General features: G+C 44.0%; 1 protein-coding gene across 1 annotated transcript; it reads right to left on the reverse strand.

Moving 5' to 3' along the window:
* Nucleotides 1-261: 261 nt before the first annotated feature.
* LOC120381450 (zinc finger protein 418-like) lies at nt 262-14,524 on the reverse strand. The gene is made up of 4 exons (XM_039499652.1): nt 14,471-14,524; nt 7,959-8,072; nt 5,529-6,371; nt 262-4,729 (listed from the first exon to the last, which is right to left on the reverse strand). The coding sequence occupies exons 1-3, from the start codon at nt 14,502-14,504 to the stop codon at nt 5,620-5,622; spliced, it is 900 nt and encodes a 299-aa protein (XP_039355586.1). The 5' UTR covers nt 14,505-14,524; the 3' UTR covers nt 262-4,729; nt 5,529-5,619.
* Between the last annotated feature and the right edge of the window lie 10,643 nt (nt 14,525-25,167).

A 25,167-nucleotide genomic window follows, 5' to 3' on the forward strand; every position in this document is an offset into this window, starting at 1 on the left:
TTGGTTCGTTATGAAATATACGCAAGAGACCAAATAGCCAATGTCAGTCATGTGGATTATTCACCCATGAAAGCTCATGCTCCAATACCTCTGTTAGTCTATAAGGTGCCACAGGACTCTTTGCTGCAATATTCAGATTAGCCCTGATCCTAAAGGACCAGTCTCTTATCCTAGGTCAATTACACTTTACGGCTTATACCAAAATCAACTCTTGTAGCCAATCCTATAGTAAACTATATGAAGATTTATTAACGAGGAAAAAGAAGTCAGAGAGTTACTTACAAGGTTAAAGCAAGCAAACAGATGCACGAATGAGTTACACAGTCTTCAGTTTCTGCCATATTTCTCCTTTAGGACTAACCCAGACTAAGCAACTGGGGATCTCTTACTTATGTCTAGAAACACCTTGTCCCCCGCCTCCCAAGCACCATCGAGATCCATAGTTCCTTTTGTTTGGGGGTAGTTATCCCCCTCTTGCCATGTGTTCTGAGCTTTAAACTCAGCTGATGGGATGAGTCCATGCGCAGAAATCATCTTCATGGGGATGAGGGTGGAACAAGAAGTCTTTCGTCCTTTCGTTGATGGCTTCTCGATCCAGCTGTAGAGTTTCCAGTTGTAAGATCCAACCACAGCCCGTTTGGCCACAGGGGGGCTGGGGAAGGGGGAACAATTTCTGTAGAAGAGCAGCCCTTCACACTAATTAATATCCCTCTCCTGTATGGCAATTTGTACAGCCACAGTGGCTCACACGACACACACTCAACACATTACAACATGGAACACAGATAGAACAACTGAGATTAACGCTTGGCATTCAACAGAGTCTAAACATTACACACTTTCTTAGCATTCTAATACCTATTTTATCAAAAGTATCTCACAAGACAGATTCCAGTATCTCTTAGTGTCCAGTTCAGACACGGGGGACTGCCATAAGCTGGTCCCTGGCCTGTCATGATCATATCCCTATGCAAATTCAAAGGAGGGAATTGATGACTATTAACCAAAGCCGACACTCAAGGAGGAATATATAGGGCGGATGAACAACAAATAAAACCGAGAACACTTGGCACTAAGGCTATTATATATTACTATAAAAATACTAAACTGTATTAAACAATATAGTTAAGATCAAATCACAAAAATGAAAGAGCTAATGCTACTGCATTGGACTCAAGTCATCAATTGAGCCAAATCATCAGATTAATACAGCAGATAATCAACTCTTATAAATGCTAAAACTCGAATCCAAGGAGCTGGCTGAAAATCGGGGATGAAATATGCCTTGGCTACAGCCAACATGGCCTGACCCAGTTGGCATGAGACAGACTTTGGGCTAATGTCAACTAGGAAAAGTCTCCCTTAATAGATATTACAAGGAAAATGCTTGGTTGTTACAAACCAAATTTTGTGGGAATGTGTGAACCCCAAAGGTATCAAATGTGAAAGAAAAACAAGTTTTGAGGATGTTTCCATAGTCTGGTCTCAGGGTTAATATTCAAAGAGCTGGCCTCAGAAGGAAAAGGGGGCTTATCACCTGTTAAAATAACTAGTTGCAAAGGTTTTAGCAGAAAAACTACTCACTGCAACACTACTCTTACAAATAAATGTGTTCATCTCATGACTGATGTCACATCCTTTGCAAATAAGAGAAGAGGGGCACTCGGTGACTCTTACAGTCTAACTGGGTAAAAGGTTCCATAAGAGAAAAAACTACTTAAAGACAAGTTAACAGAAATTCGCTTTGATGTGTATCAAAATAAATTCCATTCAAAACAGAAATTGACATCTCTACTGGGTCTGTATTCTCATACGTGGTATTTTTCTTACATATTCCACCACCCCAATACTTGGAGTGAGTTTTTACTTCAGAACTCTTTAGTCTGAAGGGGGTAAATTACATCACAATAAACTTTTCAGGATTATCCATCATTTCCTTTATTACTAACAAAACAAAAAATATATATACAACTCTCAGTTTTCCAATGATCACATAATTAGTCTCTTACTCTTTAACCACCATCTTTGTGTTTAATTTCATTTTCGCTGCTTACAAATCTTATACATCAGTTTTCTTTTAATTCCCACTTCCACCAAGTGAACTTTTGTGTCAAGTTATTATTTAGTCCAACATAGGTTCTTCCACATCTACAAGTTCATTTAACTTTGAGTCTTCTGTCATAAGTTTTGGAGAAAAGAGCCTCGCACTATGTAGCAAGATTTGCATCACGAACGAACAACACCTGTATGCTATTTCCACACTTTCTAATCTTTCAAAGTAGCAGAAGGTGGAAGAGAAGTGATACCAATGCTTGAGACACAAGAACAAAATTATGAGACATTTGTGTATCCTGAAGTCTCAACTCAGAATCGGACACATTCATTCCCTCACTGTAGCCATCACTTGCACAAAAGGAAAGAATCCTTTGGTTCCTTGAGGAAAGAATGTCCTCTGAAGACATCAGCTGTTTCTCTTGTTACCTCATGAATCATTGGATCCAAATGGAAAAGGACAATTGTTCATGATCTAACACTGGCATCCTTCGGGACTAATCAATGACCCTGAACTAGGAAATGGTGTTCCAAAACAATTTGACTTGTGCACTGTTCACCATGGCTTGCTTACTTTGTGGTGCAAGCCAACAACTGGCTGCCTGCTATTTCTACCTGAGCTCTTGCCAAATCCTTGGTTTTGGTCAAGATTAATTTACACCCCAAATCTCAAGAGTGTTAGTGAGGAATGGCTTCTCCCCAGCATGCTCAATTTCTTTCTTTAATCTGGTGGCACAGGTCTAAATTAGGGACTGGATACAAACCTGGATCTGTAAGATAGTAGAGGTGGGATAGTAATTTCTGTAAGATAGTAGAGGTGGGATTTCTATTTGAAAACAGTTGTTTTTCCTGCACCTACATCACATTCAACACTTAATTCATTTTATACACATTTATAGCACATACAAGGGGCGAGTTCAACAAAAACACCACGTCTATTTCTCCACATCTGCATAGTTAGGGACAGTACTTCCCAAATCACAGGAGATATCTTCAGGAGTAACCTCCTGTCGGGCCTGGGTCACACATGCTTTGAGGGGAAAAAAAATACATGGGCATTTTTGCCCAGTTGAAAGTCACATACTATTAAATTGTCTCCCTGGATCATCCGAGATAATATTGACCTAAAGAACTGAATGGCACAGTGATCGCAGGCAGTTACTTCAGTTAGTTGCACAGTTTGGGGTCTGCTGTTGCTCACCATTTCAGACTGGAGACTTAAAAACACTCCTATTGCTCTGTTAGCATGCCAAATAGCTCGGAGTATTCTCTCCTGTTGACTGAACCGCACTTGAATTTCCTCTGTGTCATAATGGAGAGGTGGGAGGAAAGCAAAAATATACTAAGAAATGGCTATTTTAGCAAATGGTCATTTCTTTCAAAGTCCCCAATAAATCTGAGCTATGTCCTGTCAAACTAAACTAATATCCAGTTGTGTGACCAAAAGGACGCCAGGCATGAGAGAAAAAACCCACCTCACAGAGAGGTCATGAGACACATTCAGGGTCATGTAACATGAAATTCCACAGCAGGTTACATCTGATAACTCAGAGGCAGGACCACTGATTCTCCCATCATATTCACGGAGTCATTCAAACCTCCTTCATTCACCACTGTGTCATTAGTGAGTTGTGTTATTTACAAAAGCTTTAACATCATCAGAAACAGGGGGTAGGGGCGCAAAACCAGCCAACTTTCCCATCTGTGAACAATCCCAACTCAGTAGGAAAAAGACCAAAAGTGGCTTTGCCAATAGATGAAAACTGGGACTGAAACTCAGTATGATCGCAGTGTTTGGGATCCACTGAATTCCCCTTCCAGCCCTGTGACACTTTCATCTCCAGCCCTAATGAGTCTGATTTAGGATCAAAGAAATCAAAGCACCATTCTGAAGCACAGAAAACTGAGGCCGCCGCATCACATGACCCTCTAGGATGTGGAGGGGTAGAATGTGAAGACGAGACCTTCTATCTTAGCCGTGCAGAGAGTAATGCTGCTGCGGTGATGGGGAAGGAGGGGATCCCTCTGACTCTCCCCATCTTCTTCGGGAGTCACAATGGCAGAAGAGACACTTTTTTCCCCACCTGTGCTCCTGCTTTTTATTATATTGAAATACATTTTAAATGAGAAAAATGGTAAAATATATATAACCACTCTTCAGCACATCCTAGGGCAATGTGAGAACAAAAGGGAATGAGACTATTTATCCTCAAAGTGGAACTTGATGACTTTCACAACTGCTTTGCAATGGGAGGAACAATGTAAATGTGATGCTCTCGGCTTTTTTAGACTATGAAAAGCCGTAAAAGATGAGGTCAGCTCATGAGGAAATAGGCTAGCTAACCACACCCACTCCTGGAAGAGTAGCTGTCTTTTTCCATTGGGATAGCTAACAGGAGCTAGCTAACTGGAAGGGGAAAACCTAGTGGAGATGAGGCCCACATAGATTGTGCTTCAATGTAGCTAATCAAGGTCATCCTTATCTCCCTCACCTTGGCTGATGGACATTCCTGGCAGGACAGACACGCTCTCCCATGACTCATAGGAGCTGATAAGAGAGGACCACAGTGTTCACCCCAAGGAAGGGCGAGCAGCAAAACACAAAAGTGGACAACTCACCTGGGGAGGTGAGAGACCACAGTCAAGATAATTCTGCCAATATCCTTAAAGATCATTATTTCAACGGATATAGGCCGCGAGCCCCCCCCTCTACCCCCCGCCCCAGCCCGCCCCCCCCCCACTCCTCCCCCCCCCCCCCCTCCAGCCCCGGCCCGCCCTGCCCCCTGCCCCCCCCCCTCCCTCCGCCCCCCCCCTGCCCCGCCCCCTCCTCCCCGGCTTCCTCCCCCCGCGCCATGGCTGCCTGGCGCCCTGCTCTGCGCTGCTCAGCCTGGGCCCAGCATGGCCCCAGCCCACTGAAGGCTTCCAGCCCCTTCCCAGCTGCTGCGGCGGGCGGCGCCAGCTTCTGGCGTGGACAAAGATGAAATATGGGGGCGGCGCGGAAAAAAAAAAAGCTCCAACGCGCCGGGCGCACGCCTCGCCCCCGCCCCCCTTTTTTTTTTTTTTTTTTTTTTTTTTGGGGGAGAGGAGAGGGGAGAAGGAGGGAGGGAGGAGGGGTGCTGGGCGGGGGCGGCGGCTGGGCGGGGGCGGGGGGGGGGGGGGGGAGGTTTTTTGTTTGTTCCCGTTCCCTCACCCATTGTTTCTCCTCACCCTGGCCCCCCCCCCTGCCCCCCCCCGCGCCCCAGCGCCCCCCCCCCTCCCCCTCCTCCTCCGCGGCCCCCCGCCCCCCCGCCCCCCGGCCCCCCCGGCCCGCCGGCCCCCCCGCCCCCAGTCCCCCCTCCCCCCTCCCCGAGCAGCCCGATCTCCCCCCCCCCCGAGCTTCAAAAATTTTATTTGAAATTTTTTTTTTTTGAAATTTCTTAAAAAAAATAAAAAAGTCGTATTATGCTGCCTGTGTTATACAATCGATAAATACGGTAGGTGGGAATTAACAAAAGCATTAATGCAAAAACCAACCAAAAAACCCAACAACTTTTGTCAGGCTTTGAAAAGGTTTTTAAGGTGTTTCTCTCATGTGTAATAAGGTGTGAGCTCAGTGTGGAGGTTTTCCCATATAAAACATTCATAGGGTCTTGCATCTTTGTGGATTCTCTGATGTGCATTAAGGTTTGATCTCCGTGTGAAGGTCTTCCTGCACTCACAGCACTCATAAGGTCTCTCTCCAGTGTGGATCCTCTGATGTTTAATAAGGTTCGAGCTCTGACTGAAGTTTTTCCCACACTCACAGCACTCATATGGCCTCTCCCCCGTGTGGATTCTCTGATGCGTGATAAGGTCTGAGCGGTACCGGAAGGTTTTCCCGCACTCACAGCATTCATAGGGTCTTTCTCCGGTGTGCATTCTCTGATGTCTAGTTAGGTGTGAGCTGTGAGTGAAGGTTTTCCCACACTCTCCGCATTCATAGGGGCGCTCTCCTGTATGGATCCTCTGATGTTTAATAAGGTTTGAACTCAAACTGAAGGTCTTCCCGCACTCAGTGCATTTATAGGGTCTCTCTCCCATTGGGATTCTCTGCTGGGTTGTGGTTTCCTTGAAATTGTTGTGAGTTTCCCGACAATTAGGGGATTTACCCACTTTCTCCCCTGGTAGGCTTTCCTGCTGTCTCTCTGGCCTATGCCGACTCTCACAGGCTTTTCCCTGCACATGATGCCTGGACACATTCCCTTGGGATCCTTGTGATAATCCCCCATGTGATTCCACTTGCTGAGCATCTTCCTTCTGAGGATTCTGCTGCATATTCTCACTCAGCATCCCATCACCTGCTGGGATAGAGAAAGAAACCTCAAGATGAGTCTACAAAATTAAGTCAACCTAAGTTCTGTCGACGTACACCCACAGCAGTAATTAAATTGCTTTTGCACGTCCAGGCTACACTTCTTGCGTCGGCAGTGCGCGTCCTCACCAGGAGCGCTTGCACTGACTTAACAGCCAGCGTGGGGCATTGTGGAACGGCTTCTGAAAGGCAGCAACAGTCGATGCAAGCAATGCAGTGTCTACATAATTACATCGACTTAAGCACCATGCCTCTCGTGAAGGGGGAATTATTAGAACATAAGAACGGCCATACTGGGTTAGACCAAAGGTCCATCTAGCCCAGTATCCTGTCTTCTGACAGTGGTCAATGCCAGGTGCCCCAGAAGGAATGAACTGAACAGGTGATCATCAAATGATCCATCCCCTGTCGCCCATTCCCAGCTTTTGGCAAACAGAGGCTAGAGACACCTTCCCTGCCCACCCTGGCTAATAGCCATTGATGGAACTAGTTTATCTAGTTCTTTTTTGAACCCTGTTATAGTCTTGGCCTCCTCAACATGCTCTGGCAAAGAATTCCCCAGGTTGACTGTGTGTTGTGTGAAGAAATACTTCCTTTTGTTTGTTTTAAACCTGCTGCCCATTAATTTCATTTGGTGACCCCTAGTTCTTGTGTTATGAGAAGGAGTAAACAACATTTCTTATCTACTTTCTCCACACCAGTCATGATTTTATAGGCTTCTCTCATATCCTCCCTTAGTCGTCTCTTTTCCAAGATGAAAAGTTCCAGTCTTTTTTCTCTCTCCTCATACGAAAGCCGTTCCATACCCCTCATTTTTGTTGTCCTTTTCTGTACCTTTTCCAATTCCAATGTATCTTTTTTGAGATGGAGCAACTACATCTGCTCGCAGTATTCAAGATGTGGTCATACCATGGATTTGTATAGAGGCAATAGGATATTTTCTGTCTTATTATCTATCCCATTCTTAATGATGCCGAACATTCTGTTCGCTTTTTTACACCGCTGCACATTGAGAGGATGTTTTCAGAGAACTATCCACAGTGACTCCAAGATCTCTCTTGAGTGGTAACAGCTAATTTAGATGCCATCATTTTATATGTATAGCTGGGATTATTTAAGTCATTTAAGTCAGTGCAGTGGGGTGAGAGATGCATTTTAGCACAGACACGTTCAGAGTTAGGTTGACATGAGGCAGCTTACACCAACCTAACTCTATTGTGTAGACCAGGGCACAGAAACAGGGATGGAAAAGGAGAGAGCTAAGCAAAATAAGATGGAGAGACAGAAAAAAAAATCAGGAACTGAATTTCCCCAAACTCTTCCCCGTAGGAGAAAGAGAAGGGGATGAAGTCTGCCTCCATCCCATCCAAACATTCAGGGGAGGGGAGACCAGGGAGGGAGCTACTGCCAGGTGAGAGTCAGGATGGGTAGGAAGCCATGAGCAATAGCTGCCCTGAGGATCTGACATCTGCTGGGGACAATCCTGAACTTGGAGCATTGACAAGGCCTTTGTAGGGAACCCCAGCTCTTTCCTTCAGGTGCTGACAGCTTTTGAGTGGATTTAATTATTCCTCACCTGAACAGGTGGCCATCAGAATCTCTCTTTCCTCTAAGCCCTGGAGAACTGGGGCCCCTGGCTCTTCCATTTGTTTCACCTGGGAGATCACATCGGATTTGAACACAGGAAACCCTGCTCAGGGGAAGGAAAAGAAGCGAGATCAGGTGAATTAATGTCATTCATTCAGAAAAAAAAATGTTTTATTTTAACAGCCCATTGTAACGCAGCTCCTCAAAAGCTCAAAGATGGGGGACACTGTGCTTAGGAGGGGTTTACCTATCCCCATCTCTGCTGGGAACACACAGCCAGCCACTCATCATGAAAGGATCCCGAAAACACAGAGAAGGTAACTCCATGTCCCGGAAAGGGGAGACTCAGAGGGGAGCTCACTGACAGAGACACAGGGAAGATGGCTGGGCGAGCAAGCTGTGACACGGAGCCCCAGTTGGTCTGACAAACCTACTCTGGATTAATAGAATTTATTCAAAAAGTTTCTTGTAAGGCATTAAATGAAAGCTGGCAGAGAGCAACAAAAACGATGAAAGGTCTAGAAAACATGACCGATGAGGGAAAGATTGAAAATACTGGGTTTGTTTAGTCTGGAAAAAAGAAGATCAAGAGGGGACATGATAACGTTTTTCAAGTATATAAAAAGTTGTTCCAAGGAGGAGGAAGAAAATTTGTTCTTAACCATTGAGGACAGGACAAGAAGCAATGGGCTTAAACTGCAGCAAGGGAGGTTTAGGTAGGAAGTTTTTCCTAATGTCCAAACTGTGAATGAAGCACTGGAATAAATTGCCTAAGGAGGTTGTGGAATCTCCATCACTGGAGATTTTTAAGAGCAAGTTAGACAAACACCTGTCAGGGATGGGTTAGATAATACTTAGTCCTGCCATGAGTGCAGGGAACTGGACTAGATGACCTCTCGAGGTCCCTTCCAGGCCTATGATTCAGATAATTGTGAAATGTGTGCACTGATGCTATATGAGGAATAATGTATACCTAGTGAGATTATGCTTCAAAGCAGTCATCCCCAAACTTTTGAGGGTCGCCCCCCCTTTCCCATCTGCCCCCACACCCTGGGCTGGGAGCAGGTGGGTGGGGATGTGGATCGGGGGCCAAGGCTTGGGATGGGTCTGGGGCCAAGGCTGGAGCCATGGCCAGGCTGGGAGCAGAGCCATGGGGCTGGCAGCCAGGCTCATGGCCGGGTGTGACTCTGCTCCTCCTCCACTCCCAGCACTGGCCTCAGGCCAGGAACAGAACCATGGACAGCTGCCCAGGTGCAGGGCCAGGGGTGGGGCTGGATGGCACTCGTTCCCTGCCCGCCATGGGGATTGGCCCGGGCCACCGCCCCCCACCCCCGAACGTTCCTCTGAGCCCTACAATTTGGGGACCTCTGCTTTAATGTCTAACCAAACAAAGGGAGAAACAGGTTTCTTCCACACAGGAGGGAAGGTCTCTCTGTCCTACATAAGGCTACGTCTACTCTAGCACTTATGTCACAAAACTTTGGTAGCTCAGGGATGTGAAAAAAACCCACACATCCTGAGCAACGTAAGTTTTGTTGGCAGGAGATGCTCTCCTGCTGACACAGCCACTGCCGCTTGTTGAGCTGGTTTTAGTACATTGACGGGAAAGCTCTCTCCTGTTGGCATAACACAGCTACACGGGCGTTCTCGCAGCAGTACAGCTAGGGTGACCAGACAGTAAATGTGAAAAATCGGGATGGGGGGGGGATAATAGGAGCCTATATAAGAAAAAGACACAAAAATTGGGACTGTCCCTATAAAAAGCGGGACATCTGGTCACCCTAAGTACAGCTGTGCCACTGGAAGCTTGTAAGTGTAGACATGGCTTAAGTTCAGCATTGCAAGCTAAATACAATAGGACCTACGTGTGCAAGTTAAGTAAAGAGGAGAAACAAGTTAACATGGGGATGTGAAGGCAGCATGGCACCAGCACACCGGAGAAGAAGAGATGTGGAATAGTCCTCTTCAAAAGGATACATTTCGGAGGTTTACTGGACTATAAGGGCTAGTCTACACTTACCACACGGGTCGACGCGGAGAGTTCGACTTCTCGGAGTTCGAACTATCGCGTCTAATCTAGACGCGATAGTTCGAACTCCCCGCGCGCTCCGGTCGACTCCGGTACTCCACCACTGCAAACGGCGGTGGCGGAGTCGACCTTGGAGCCGCGTACTTCGATCCCGCGGCGTCTGGACGGGTGAGTAGTTCAAACTAGGGTACTTCGAATTCAGCTACGCTATTCACGTAGCTGAATTTGCGTACCCTAGTTCGACCCCCCTTCTTAGTATAGACCAGGCCTAAGAGGCAGGAATAAGAAAGCCCTTTGTTATCCATTTCACCAAAGAACACCCTTAGTAGAAGTGGATGGTCTGTGAATGTTCTGGATCCTGGTTTGACCGGAAACCAGCAAGCTCTGCAGAAAGGCTTTGAGGCCAAGATAAAGCAGTGGACAAGGACTGTATCTTGATAAGTTTAAGTCTTGGTCTCTAGAAAGCACAATACAGGAGAACCTCCAAATTTCAAACCCCGCGGGAACGGAGATTGTTCGTAACTCTGAAATGTTTGTAACTCTGAACAAAAACATTCTGGTTGTCCTTTCAAACGTTTACAACCGAACACTGACCGAATACAGCTTCGAAACTTTACTATGCAGAAGAAAAATGCTGCTTTTAACCATCTTAATTTAAATGAAACAAGCACAGAAACAGTTTCCTTACCTTCTCATATCTTTTTTTAAACTTTCCTTTTATTTTTTCAGTAAGTTTATGTTTAACACAGCACAGTAGTGTATTTGCTTTTTGTTTTGTCTTTTGTCTGTGCTGCTGCTTGATTGCGTACATCCAGCTCCAAATGAGGCGTGTGCTTGACCGGTCAGTTCGGAATTCTGGTGTTCATAACTCTGAGGTTTTACTGCAGACTTTTGTTTGATTTGTAACTAATTCAGTTCTTATTACCCTTGCTCACTGCACATTTGAATCTGCCCATTTGAATCTCTGAGTCTGTTTTTTGTCAACAAACTTGTTTCTGTTCTCCCCATGAAGAGATTACAGTGCTGCGTTGTTAGAAAGGACCTGCTCCAGAGTTGTAACCTCCCAAGCTGCAGGTACGCTGCCCCTTTGGGGGCACCAAACCTGGTAATTTCTGTGAGCGTCCAGTGACAGGGGCTGGACAGTACAGGGGGTGCTTCAGGGGAGTTGGAGGAAAGGGTCAACCTGCAAGGCAAAGTGAGAGCTGGCAGAACCCTGAGGAGTTTCTTTGTGGGGGCTGAAGACTGGGAGCGGATACACAGATTACTCCAGCACATCTCTCTCACTGTGGCAGGAGGAGAAGACAATGACCTACAGTTCTGGACACCCCGAGAAGGTGTCACACATGGGCTGGTGGGGTTCAGAGTAGTAAGGAATAGGAAGGAGCAGAGATGTCACTGAATGCAGGATCTCAGGGTTATTAGATGTCAGGAAAGCGCAGAGAAACATAGAACTGGAAGGGCCCTCGAGAGGTCATCTAGTCCAGCCCCCTGCACTCATGGCAGAACTAAGTATTATCTAGACCAGAGGTTCTCAAACTGGGGGTTGGGACCCCTCAGGGGTTTGCAAAATTATTACATGGAAGGTCATGAGCTCTCAGCCTCCGCCCCAAACCCCTCTTTGCCTCCAGCATTTATAATGGTGTTAAATATATAAGCCTGGGGAGGAGAGTTGCACTCAGAGGCTTGCTTTGCGAAAGGGATCACCAGTACAAAAGTTTGAGAACCACTGATCTAGACCATCCCTGGCAGGTGTGTGTCTAACCTGATCTTAAAAATCTCCAACGATGGAGATTCCACAACCTCGTTAGGCAATTTATTCCAGTGCTTAGCCACCCTGACAGTTAGGAAGTGGTGAATCAATTAATAAATTTGCACTGCTCGTCTTGAGCAGTACCGGACGGTATATTCCTGAGGTGCAATGCTGGGAGGATCTGGCTCTGGTGCCTTTCACTGTGTGATTCGTGAGTGGCTCTGGGAGCATTCACGCAATCTAGCTGGGTTTGGGGCGCCACGTGCTGTTGTGCTGAGTGATAACAGGGCCTGGAGGGGTTTGCGGCTTGTCACTAGCAAAGCATTGCGAGAGACAGCCCAGGTTGGAGAGTTAAGGGGGCACTGCGGTCCCACGCTGCACCCCGGGGATCCCGTCACAGGTGGGATAGCCAGTTCAGGTAACTGTTTGCGGGAAAGAGACAAAGAAATGACACTGATGGGATGTCTGAAGAAGTTAGACCTGCCTCGATGTCCATCAGGGATGGTCAGACAGGCAGGCATGAAGACCATTTTCAAATCTTTTTTTCCCTCACTGCAGAAGAAACACTCCTTTGGCCTGAAGAAGACTTTTTCGTCACTGATCTCAGACTCCCGAAGGGAAGTACTAAAGGTGTCCGCACTCAGCCTGACCCGCTGGGTAAGCACAGAGGGTACTGTAGCCCAGGGCCTGGTTTAGGAGAAGAAGAATTGCTGAATTCCACTCCAGGAGACAGAAAGGCGCGAGAACTGACCTCAGAGGAGAGGAACTCAAAGAGATGAGGAAGGGGACAGATGGAGCTAGCCCGTCACTCACCGTGGCACTGTGACAACCCCAGGGGGAAAACAGGGGGGTCTGAACCCCAAAGCAAGGGTAGCATCTGATTGTATGCAATATTACTGTGCCAAAAAAAGTGCTCAATCGAGCAAGGTCTTAGCTGAAAGCCTGCAACATGCTGGTCATTGTGAAATGTCTGTCTGAACACCACATGAGGAATTACGGATACTCACCTCTACGATGCTTTCGAGTTTGTGACCAGACAAATGGAGAAACAAGTTGCCTCTTGGACAGGAGCAGAGGCAGCTGGCTACCTGTCTGCAACAGCATTCCCGTCACACTCCCCGCCAGTACCTGGCCCGAGCCGGGGAAGCTAATGACCCAACCAGCAGAACAAAGTCAGTGATGATCGCTAGGCATGTCAGTGATGATAATGTAATATTCAGGCCTGTATATTTGCTGGAGATAGAAGTATGGGTCTTGTTTGGCTCATTTGACTTTTGATATTTTTGTATTCTTATTAATGTGTGAACAAAGACACCGGGCGTTACATCTGCCCACAAGCAGATGGGGAGATAAGAGATAGAACTAAAAAGTGTTGCTGGGCCGAGTGGGAGTGTAATATACGAGTGTACACTCGAAGGACAGTCCTGCCTCAACTCCTCTCCCAACCTGGGACACTGGGAAAAAGGCTCTGCCGGTGTGTAGCGCTATGGATAGGCTTGATTAATGCCAATACACATCGCATTGCCTGCATTTCAGACTGCTGATCTTCTGCTTTCTGTCTGCGTGCCAAGAAGCAGGGGAGGGCGAAGTGAAAGCCAGCCCCTAACAATGATGTAAATTAACCAGGGTGGAATCAAAACAATGGAAAAGCCATTCACATGCGAACGACTAGGGAGATGGGGAGCGCACAGAAAGGGAAGAACAGGAGGAAGCAATACTGGCTCTTGAAACAGAGACATTTCGGGGGGAGTTAACGTGGGTAAAAAGACAATTGAGCAGGAGACACAGGAACCAAGTGCTCCGGGTTTTGCTGCGTTGGATCCTGGCTAAGCACTGGCCATCCACGCTGGAAGGAGGAGCGTGGGGAGCAAACAACTTTGAACAAAAAAAACCTAGTTAGTTAATAATCATGGTCTACAAACACTGCATGTTTCATAGAATCTCAGGGTTGGAAGGGACCTCAGGAGGTCACCGAGTCCAACCCCCTGCTCAAAGCAAGACCAATCCCCAGACAGATTTTTGCCCCACAGATCCCTAAATGACCTCCTCAAGGCCTGAACTCACAACACTGGGTTTAGCAGACCAATGCTATCCTTCCTTAACCTAGCTAGTTAAGTTAGGTTTTAGAGTCAGAAGCGTATTTTAACTTGGGTTTGTTAGTAACTATTTCTATCCCAATTCTGTCTCCTTAGTGTTACCTAAATAACCGTTCTTTGATAACAAACTTAGTCTTGTTTTATTGCACAAGCATCCCGGTGCAGAGCTGCACCCTGAGGAGTGAAATCAGCCAAACTAAGGCCATGTCTACAGGCAGCTGCGCCACTGTAAGATCTCTCGTGTATAATTAAACCACCCCCAACGAGCGGCGGTAGCTATGTGGCAGGAGAAGCCCTCCCACTTTCACAGCACATTAGTGCTTATGCTGGTAAAGGGGTGATCTCACTTGGCCAGTCTGAGCTGGTGTGTGTGGCGTAGGCTCAGTGTTTGAGTGCCAGCCAGGGGTTGGAAGCTTCTGTTTGTTATGCTGGACCTAACCCCAAGTTTTGCCTTAGCAAAGAGAAGTTGTTAGCATTCTGTAGCAGGGGAGGGTCTCTGGTAGTGTGTGTGTGTCACTGGCACGTTGGGGTGATGCTGAAAAAGAGAGGAGGGTGCTTTGTGGGGGTGGCGTGAACCTTAACTCTTCATTTCCCCTTCCAAGAACCGAGGGGACAGGAACCCTTACCCAGCGAGGTCACAGTCTCATAGTTCTCCTGCATGACATCCCTGTAGAGGGCTCTCTGAGTGGGGTCCAGCAGAGCCCACTCTTCCCTGGTGAAGTACACAGCCACCTCCTCGAAGGTCACCGGCCCCTGAAAGAGCAAGAGTCCAACACTCAGGACCTGCTGCCTCACTCACAACCCCACTATTCACAGGGGAGAGGGACCTAGCAGATGGAAGCTCTGGGAGGCTCACAATCAGCAGGTCCCTCCTCCACCCTGCTCAGAGCAGCCTGCAGGCCTCAGAGTGAGGCGAGAAAGAGAGAACTTCTCGCACTTCCCAGTAGACAGCAGGGGCAGGGTCTTCACATTCATCACACACCTACTAGCCAGAGCCTGATACAGGAGATGGGGCCCCTAGCAGGCTCCAGACCTCCTGGTAGGAATCCCACCCCCCTCCCCATTCCCAACAGCTGGATGTCAGGGGATGGGGCATCTCCCCTAAACCCCTCTGGTGGGTGTCCCCTTCATGTCGCTCAGAAGCCTTTGGTTAGTAGGTTGAGACTCCAGCACTAGTAATCTGGTTAATCTGGTAAATTTTCCCAGCTCAGGCCAAGGGGTTTGTTTCCTGTTCCACTAATATGGGGATCTGAACCCCAAGCTCTCATAGGTCTGTTCCTAGAATCCAGGGCCCAGGTTGAACAAGTCCCAGCAGGTTCACCACATCCTGTCCCCATCCCTTTCTCCACCCTGTGGATTTCCTGCCCCCTCCCACCTCTTGACCGAACTCCCAAGCAATCCCCACCTCCTCTGTATTTTCTGCCCCCCTCTCTGCAGCACGAACCCACCAGCAACTCCCTCAGAAAACTTACCTGGACTGGCTCCACTGCAGCCATTGTCCTTCCTCGTCCCCGGGGAGGATGGGAGCACCGGGAGCCTATGGCAGGTGTTACTCTGCAGCCTGTCAGGGTGAGAAAGGGGACTGGGGAGATTTCAGAAGGGGCTTTAATGCATTTCACATCACAGTTGCCCGTGGCTCTTTCCCTACCAACAGATTTTTCTTAAGAACGGGTTAGACAAACACCTGTCAGGGATGGTCTAGATAATACTTAGTCCTGCTATGAGTGCAGAGGACTGGACTAGATGACCTCTCGAGGTCCCTTCCAGTTCTGTGATTCTATGGAATTGCATCAGCCCCCTTGGTTGACCTGCTGCCCAGAATTCTTTTGGGCTGCATTCCCCTCTCCAGTTTTATTCTGGTCAGCATCTCATGCTCCTAAAGCTCAGGCTTCCAGCTGGCCAATGGCAGGGGTCAGGAAGGGATGTCGTCCCCATCCCTGTCCCCCCGCCCCCCAATATATTCTGGGAGGTTTTTTGTTTTTATCTCCTTCCTCTGAAGCATCAGGGACAGCCACGGCTGGAGATGGGACACTGGGTGGGGGTGATCGTTTCCCTGCCAGGGGCCTCAAGCATCTAACTCCTCACCCCCCCATTCTCTGGCTCTGGCGCACAGCAGTCTAGTCTGCTGTGGGCTGTGATACTTTGAGCTCATTCCAGCTGTTGGGTTTAGTGGGCGGGTGGTGGGTGGGGTTGGTGGCCTGTGACACAGGAGGTCAGACCAGATGATCCAGTGGACCGTCTGGCCTGAAACTCTATGACTCTATAACTGGACCAGTTTGGGATCTTGTTACCACTCTCCTCACTTACTTCTCCTTCAGCTTCTCTATCTCCTTCCCCCCTCTCCTCTCCCTCCGGCTGAGAGACTTGGCCCACACCTATACTTGTGTTCCCTCCCACTCTTGCAATCGCTAACGGCAGCGAATGCCATTTGGAATCCCCAGCTCTGCTAATCACCAAATGAGAACTATTTCCTGCGATACAGACACAGCAGTGAAAGGGTTGCTGTGCACAGCTCCAAGGTCCCCGTTTCCACAGCTGGGATTGTGAAGTAAGGGAAAAGATTTCAAAATGTGGGTTTTATCAGAATGAATAGTTCCCAAGGTCGGTCCATATATACTATAGCAGCTCATTCATACATATACCATGTTCTCTTCCCATTCGTAATTAATGGTGACACAAAATAATGATCTAGTCTGGTGTTTCTACCGCCTGTAGGCTCAGGAAAAGCATTGAGGAGGGGGGCTGTAAGATCTTGGAAGTTTTATTACACTCTAAAGCAAAGAAAATCTCATTCCCCCACATCCAGTACCCCCTTATTCGTTATGGTCAAGTATTCTCCATCAACTGCTTGAAAAAACACACATACAATTTATATACAGGCTCGGCACCGATACGTGTTTTATTCTTACTTTTGCAGTTAGTGTAAGAGGGGGTGTCAGAAAAAACTGACTTCAAATAAGCATTCTGTTGCAATAATTGGGCCTAAAATTTGTAATCTTCACTGTAAAAAGTATATGAAAGTTCTTAAGAGGTTATAATAACCTATAACAAAAGTGGGTCACGTTCTTTTCAAGAATGAATGCTATGCATGGGTGCAAGACGACCAGACGGAGACAATTAAATTAGTCCAGACAAAAAGGGAGCTACTGATATAGTTCAAGGACAGTACTATCGGTATGTGACGTAAACAAGAAAACCTGGGAACAAGGCTGCCTATGCCAAACCTGTCCTTATGGAAATAGATTTAGTTAGGAAACAAAATAAATTATGCCTCTCCTTTTTAATACTTTTGGAGGTTCTTAAAAAGAGACTCAGGGGAACAAGTCATCTCCCAGTGCACCCCAATCTGCCATCATTGCATCATCTCACTTTCTCAACCCCAAGTCAGAAGAAACAAAGCAAACTGAAAGACTGTCTTCCTGAGAGGCCTTGTTTTGATTATGTTTTAACCTATATTCCCTCTTTCCCTTCTCCTGATTGTAATTTGCATTTTTTATTTTTGGCTGTAGACATATCCCATTTGTTTTTCTTAAAGTCTATGTGCTTGTAAGTTGCATTATTTTCTAAGAAGACCCCATAAAAAGGTAAGGCTGGTAACAAAACTTATCCTGTTACCCCAGAAGCCACTGACACTGTGCCTTTACCCTCCGGTGCAACTCCTTTAAATAATTCTAGCAGTTTTAGCTCTGCTGAAGCTGTTTCCATAAATTAACTATCATAACGGATGAATAGGAATGTATCAGAAAAAACTTGAAGATTTTATCTTAAATGTATAAAGTCATTCCAAGAAAGACAAATTCTTTTCAGGTATAATTTAAGCATAAAAAATAAGTTTAGAGTAAAAAAAAAGTAATTAAAAAAATCTATGTTAAAAAGAGTAATGTAAAAACAGAAAAACACCTAAATTTGTGTTTTAACAAAATTAGCTACTAATAACTGTTTTATTAATTTAAAGAGTAAAAAAATCAGCTAGTCTGTGTCACAAGAGTTAAACAGTGTGCTAAAAACAGTCAGTTAAAAATGTACATACATTACTAACAAATTTAAAAAATTTGCAAATAAAAAATAACTTCTCTCCGTTTAAAAAAATCAAAAATCCTCTAAATACATTAACTTAAACTCTCAAATAAGTGTTAAAAAAGCTCAGCATTTATTTTTTTAAAAAAATTATATCAGCCATTCACAAATGTAACCAGCTGTTACAGAATTTAGCAGTCTTAAAAAAGGAAGCACCAAAATCAGACTATATAAACTTAATAAAAGAAATACAATTAGCATTACTACAATTAAAAGTGTGAAATAGTTACTAAAATTAGTTTAATGTAATCATTAAAATAAACTGTAATAATTTTTAAAAAGCAAAACAAATTATTGGTACTAAAAAATTACACACAATTTAAATCTTCAAGTGACATTGAAAGAAAAGCTACTTAAGAAAAAAGTGTATTTAAAAAATACAGTGGTGCAAGGACAATGTAACATTGTTAAAAATCAGCAAAAAAGCAAACTTGTGTCACCTTTGTGTCCTCTGAAAACTGTTAAAAAAAATCTTCAAAATAATTAGCAAAAAATAATAATAATAATAATAATGCAAGCACGCTGGAAATAACATTGCAAACAGTAAACAAAAGCAACTGCAAAGTAGAGAGTAAAAATATTTCATATTTAAACCAAACAACAACAAAAATTAATCCATATAATCCAAAATGCTAATATTTACATGTGCATAATTGTTAAGAAAGAAAGCCCGCCCACAGAACACACCTGGCAAAAAAAAAAGTTAGTTTTCACAGACTTAAATAAAATACAGTTACAGTATTAAAACAAATGTCTACTAAAAAGGTTACAAAATAAATCTTTATCAACAAAGTGTCAGCAGAGTTTTACACAAATATGGCTTGGTTTAAGGAGAGAATATGGCATATTTAAGGACTCCCTCACAGCCAGGCAAATAGCTTATAATATTCAAAAAAAAAAAAAGACAGGTATTTCTAAGTCTTATAAAAAGTTAAGGCAAACCTACTTTGGAGATCAAAAAGAACAGGAGTACTTGTGGCACCTTAGAGACTAACAAAGGTGCCACAAGTACTCCAGTTCTTTTTGCGGATACAGACTAACACGGCTGCTACTCTGAAACCTTTGGAGATCAAAAACATCCCCAATGTAAAGACCAAAGTTTTAAGGAACTTTTTAATCAGGAAATTAAATTCTCAAATACCAAGCTACCTACCATGCCCAGCGTACCTAGGAACAAATTCATGGGTTTAAATGGTGACAGTTTTAGATTTTGACTACAAAGTGTTACCTATTTAAAGGACAACCCTAAAACCCACCAAAGGCCTGTTAAAACCTGGTGAAACAATTCCAGAAGTAGCACACGTACTTGGTGAATTTTCTGTAGAAATTCAACCCATTGCAGAAAATTTTCCCTGTAAACACGCTAACTCAGAAAGGACAAGCGTGGAGTTATCCTACAGCTAATTACATTCCACTCCATGTTTCCAGGAAACTCACCTAATATTTTGCTAATAGTAGGTGGGTGTTCCCCCACCCAAAAAAAACCCCGAAACTCATCTTTTAAATTTTAAAGAGGGTAATGCCTTTATTTTAGTGAATAATCCATTGTCTAAAATTATTAAAATTCCTCTCCACAATTTAATTTAGGTATTGTGTCATCTTCTACATGGGACAAGCTTTTTGCCTTTTTAATCAGTCACCATGATTGGTAAAGTTAAAAACTAACCCCCCAAAATGTTATCAAGGAGGGTATGTTTTATGCAGTATCTTTCTTTCAATTTAAGATTTATTTTAAAAAATTCTCCCTACACCTAGCTAATTAATGGGCAAAAATGAGTTACATTTAAAAAATAAAAAAATAAATCAATCAATGAAGTCCTGTTTAATGTAAAATATCAGTTCAACAATCTAATGTACTAGGTAAAGTTTTTAAAAAATTAAATTCATCCTCCAAAAGCAGCATATAATTTTCGAAAGTGAGTGAATAAATTAACAAAGCTGGCAATAGTTTAGCCTAAAAAGAAAACACAGAATTAAAAAAAAATAATTCGAAAATGTCTGTTTTGTAAAACCTGATTTATTAAAAAAATAAAAAAACACCATCTCCACAAAGTAAAATTTAAAAAACCTCTTCAAAATCAAATCTAGTGTATACAGAACAATATTGTTTTGTTAGCTGCTGAAAAATCCATGCAAAATTCTCTATTTTTTGATAGAGAAGATATCTTTCTCCATATCTATCTATAATACACCCTTGTTGCCAGTTTTTTTAATGTAATCGAATTTTAACAATTCATTATCAGCAACTAAAAAAATGCTCCTAAACTGGTAGCAAATTCCATTTATAAATCAAAATTTAGCCAAGCTAAGTAAAAACAACAACAAAAAAAGTATTTTACCACCTCTTAAATGTAGTGAACCCTAAAAGTAGTTCCAAAAAACCAACCTAAGCTAGCTTTTGCTTTAAAAAAAAGTCAATATACCTGGGGAAAAAAATGTCCTGGGAATAATAATGTCACCAAATCTAATTGTTTCATTCACAAAGCTTTACCTAAAATAAAAAATTAAAATAAAATAATAATAATAATAGTTTTAATTTTTAGTACAACTAAAAATCATATAAAAACCCAACAAATATGTGCTAAAACAACTTTAAAAATGCTTGTCAAAACTGTCTTTAGTAATTTTAAAAAAAGAGAGTAAATTATTTGGGCTTTAAAATTTCCTCTATGGTCTACAAACCCCAAGTCCATAAAGTGCAAATTCTAATGAATTTTTAAAAACATCAGAAGTACCTAGTTTTCTGTGACCCTGTAATTACTGCAATTCATCCAAGAATATGCCGGAGTACACTTCAGTAAACTACTACAAGTACATCAAGATTGGAACTAGGAACCTGCACAAAATCAAGCTAAAAAATTAAACAAAAAGAAAACAAAAAAACAATTAATTCAAAACCCTGGCTTAATTTATCCTCAAAGAAATAAAAAGTGTTACTTAAAGATTGCATGTATAGAACACAGTATAATTGCTGTGTTATATCAAAAAACCAAACAAACAAAAAAAACAAACAAAAAACCTCAAAACCCCAAGCTATTAATTATGCAAGCAAAAAGTTAATTGCTGTAAAAAAAATATTCACACGCTAAAAAAGAAATAACAAAAAAGTCACTATTAACATTAACCACCAGTCTTTAAAAATTTGATTGGATTTTAGTTATTTTGAAGAAAAGTATCCAGTATGCCAAACTAATCTCATAAATTCTAGGTGGGGGGCAGGGGAGGAAAGAGTAAAAATTATGTATGTTAAAAATAGTTTTCAAAAACACAAAAGTAACCCAACTACATGCTCTGTGGATGAGGGGAAAGCAGTGGATGTGTTATTCCTTGACTTTAGCAAAGCTTTTGATACAGTCTCCCACAGTATTCTTGCTGGCAAGTTAAAGAAGTATGGGCTGGATGAATGGACTATAAGGTGGATAGAAAGCTGGCTAGATGGTCGGGCTCAACGGGTAGTGATCAATGGCTCCATGTCCAGTTGGCAGCCAATATCAAGCGGAGTCCCCAAGGGTCGGTCCTAGGGCCGGTTTTGTTCAATATCTTCATTAACGATCTGGAGGATGGTGTGGACTGCACCCTTAGCAAGTTTGCAGATGACACTAAACTGGGAGGAGTGGTAGATACGCTGGAGGGTAGGGATAGGATACAGAGGGACCTAGACAAATTAGAGGATTGGGCCAAAAGAAACCTGATGAGGTTCAACAAGAACAAGTGCAGAGTCCTGCACTTAGGACGGAAGAATCCCATGCACTGCTACAGACTAGGGCATGGGTCGGCAACCTTTCAGAAGTGGTGCGCCGAGTCTTCATTTATTCACTCTAATTTAAGGTTTCGCGTGCCAGTCATACATTTTAATGTTTGTAGGTCTCTTTCTATAAGTCTGTAATATATAACTAAACTATTATTGTATGTAAAGTAAATAAGGTTTTGAAAATGTGTAAGAGGCTTCATTTAAAATTTAATTAAAATGCAGAGCCCCCTGGATCGGTGGTAGGACCCGGGCAGCGTGAGTGCCACTGAAAAAAATCAGCTCGCTTGCTGCCTTTGGCACACGTGCCATAGGTTGTCTACCCCTGGTCTAGGGACCAAGTGGCTAAGCAGCAGTTCTGCAGAAAAGGACCTAGGGGTTACAGTGGACGAGAAGCTGGACATGAGTCAACAGTGTGCCCTTGTTGCCAAGAAAGCTAACGGCATTTTGGGCAGTATACGTAGGGGCATTGCCAGCAGATCGAAGGACGTGATCATTCCTCTCTATTTGGCTTTGGTGAGGCCTCATCTGGAGTACTGTGTCCAGTTTTGGGCCCCACACCAAAAGAAGGATGTGGAAAAATTGGAAAGAGTCCAGCGGAGGGCAACAAAAATGATTAGGGGTCTGGAACACATGACTTATGAGGAGAGGCTGAGGGAACTGGGATTGTTTAGTCTGCAGAAGAGAAGAATGAGGGGGGATTTGATAGCTGCTTTCAACTCCCTGAAAGGGGGTTTCAAAGAGGATGGATCTAGACTGTTCTCAGTGGTAGCAGATGACAGAACAAGGAGTAATGGTTTCAAATTGCAGAGGGGGAGGTTTAGGTTGGATATTAGGAAAAACTTTTTCACTAAGAGGGTGGTGAAGCACTGGAATGGGTTACTTAGGGAGGTGGTGGAATCTCCTTCCTGAGAGGTTTTTAAGGTCAGGCTTGACAAAGCCCTGGCTGGGATGATTTAGTTGGGTTTGGTCCTGCTTTGAGCAGGGGGTTGGACTAGATACCTCCTGAGGTCCCTTCCAACCCTGATAGTCTAGGATTCTATGAACATCAGAACAGTAATCTTAAGACAACACTTAAAGAAAAAGTAACTTATTTGTCCACAAAGTTTGTAATATCCATCTTATAAAGAAAAATAATTTGTGCCAATGTACCCATTGCATACATAAATAGTTATTCATTTAATCAAAAGCGGGTCCAGCGTGCTAGCGCAAGAATATATTATCAAACCCCCCAAAAATCTTACAACACTTTAAACTAATTCCTCGCACAAGTCATTATGCTGAAATTGCTGCTGTATTAGCCTTAACGTCAGCTGTAAAAACTAACGTATCAACTTCCATTTTAGGTACAAATCAGAACCATGTGACAAGTAGCTTCCTGTTATCTCTTTGTACCTGGCGTACCTCACATTCCAAAATGCTAAAAGCAAACAAAGCAAACGCTGTAAACTACTTGCACTAACAAATCAATTCGTTCAAACCCATAAATTAACCATTCATTAAAACATAGTAAAAAACGATTCACATGCAAATAAGCAAAATCATCTAAACAGGTGGTTCTCAGCAGGGGTACATGTACCCCTGGGGGTACGCAGAGATCATCCAGGGGGGTCCATCAACTCATCTAGAGATTTGCCTAGTTTTACAACAGGCTACATAAGAAGCACTAGCAAAGTCCAAAGTCAGTACAAACTAAAATTTCATCCAGACAATGACTTGTTTAGTCTGCTGTATATACTATACACTGAAATGTAAGTCCAATATGTATATTCCAGTTGATTTGTGTTATAATTATGAAAAGGTAAGCAATTTTTCAGTAGTAATGCACTGTAACACTTTTGTATTTTTATGTCTGATTTTGTAAGCAAGTACTTTTTAAGAGAGGTGAAATTTGGGGGTACGCAAGAGAAATCAGGGGACAGTAGTCTGGAAAGTCTGAGAGCCAGTAAACAATAATAAAACTAACACACTTGTCAAAACAAAGTGCACTAAACGGAACCCCATGGGAATTTACATCACCTGACAAAATCCCACTAACTCGGGTTTAATCAATAAGCTGTTGACTTAAATGCTTTTAAGTGTTTATCAAAAATAAAAGGGGGAGGGGCCCAAAGCCAATGTGAAAAGAGTGAGAGCCAGAGATTATACACACAGACACTTTGCAGCTCCCTCCTACATTCAAAATTGGCCTATATACAATGGAGCACTCTCCTCCCATTCCTAGTAATTCTGTGCGCAATATAGCAGCTTGATTTCCCATTCAGGGTCAGTCAATCCAGGATACAGCTGGGCTCCAGCCCCCGCTCCTGAGCCTTTGCTGCCCCCACCCCTCCAATACCATTTTCGGTCGCTCCATACAGCTGTCAGACTGTTCAGGGTATGGATGTTTTATTCTTGTCTCATCCTATTACACACCATTCAGGGTGTTGTTCCTGTCCACACCCCTGAGATCTGGATTCACTCTGAATCTGTATCAGATGTCACAGCAAGAGTGAATTAGTCAAGGGGCTCATCCTGCTTTGCATTGCTCCACAGCTGCCAGGTGCACATCAGGGCTGGAGGCCGTGATGCCGTCGCTAACATGGTTACTGGTCTGAAATGTCCCTATGGCCCGTCAGAGACAGACACGTACCTGTGTCGCTCCCCAGCTCCAGTCGCAGCATCTCTAGGGGAAGGAGAGGATGGGAGAGGTCAGAATTGAGGCCCTTGCATTCCGGGGAGGTTCCCAATAGTTATTAATAGGGCCCTACCAAATTCATGGCTGTGAAAAATGCGTCACAGACAGTTAAATCCAGTCTCCCCTGTGAAATCTGGTCTTCTGTGTACTTTACACTATACTATAAAGGCAGGGGTCGGCAGCCTTTCAGAAGTGCTGTGCCGAGTCTTCATTTACTCACTCTAATTTAAGGTTTCGCGTGCCAGGAATACATTTTAATGGTTTTAGAAGGTCTCTTTCTATAAGTCTATAATATAGAACTAAAATATTGTTGTGTGTAAAGTAAATAAGATTTTTAAAATGTTTAAGAAGCTTCATTTAAAATTAAATTAAAATGCAGAGCCCCCCCGGACCGGTGGCCAGGACCCAGGCAGTGTGAGTGCCACTGAAAATCAGCTCACGTGCTGCCTTCGGCACATGTGCCAGAGGTTGCCTACCCCTGCTATAAAGGTATCCTAAGCTACAGGGTAAAAGAATACAAAAGTATCCAGTGTGTCTCAAACTAGGGTTCCCTACCCCAAAAGGAAGTCACAAGGCTATTAGGGAGGGAAAGGGGGCACAGTATTGCCACCCTTACTTCTATACAGCTGGTGGCAGCGCTGACTTCAGAGCTGGGTACCTGGGCAACAGCGTCTGTTCTGCGGCCCCTCAGGTCTGAAGGCAGCGCAGAAGTAAGGGTGGCGATCCCGTGAACCCCCTGCAGTAGCCTTGGGTCGGTTTGAGAAACGCTGAGTCTTAAGGCCTTTAACATGTTTATATTTTGCCATTTTTAAATACAGACT

The sequence above is a fragment of the Mauremys reevesii genome, linkage group 14 (assembly GCF_016161935.1).
Source record: "Mauremys reevesii isolate NIE-2019 linkage group 14, ASM1616193v1, whole genome shotgun sequence".
Lineage (NCBI taxonomy): Eukaryota > Metazoa > Chordata > Testudines > Geoemydidae > Mauremys > Mauremys reevesii.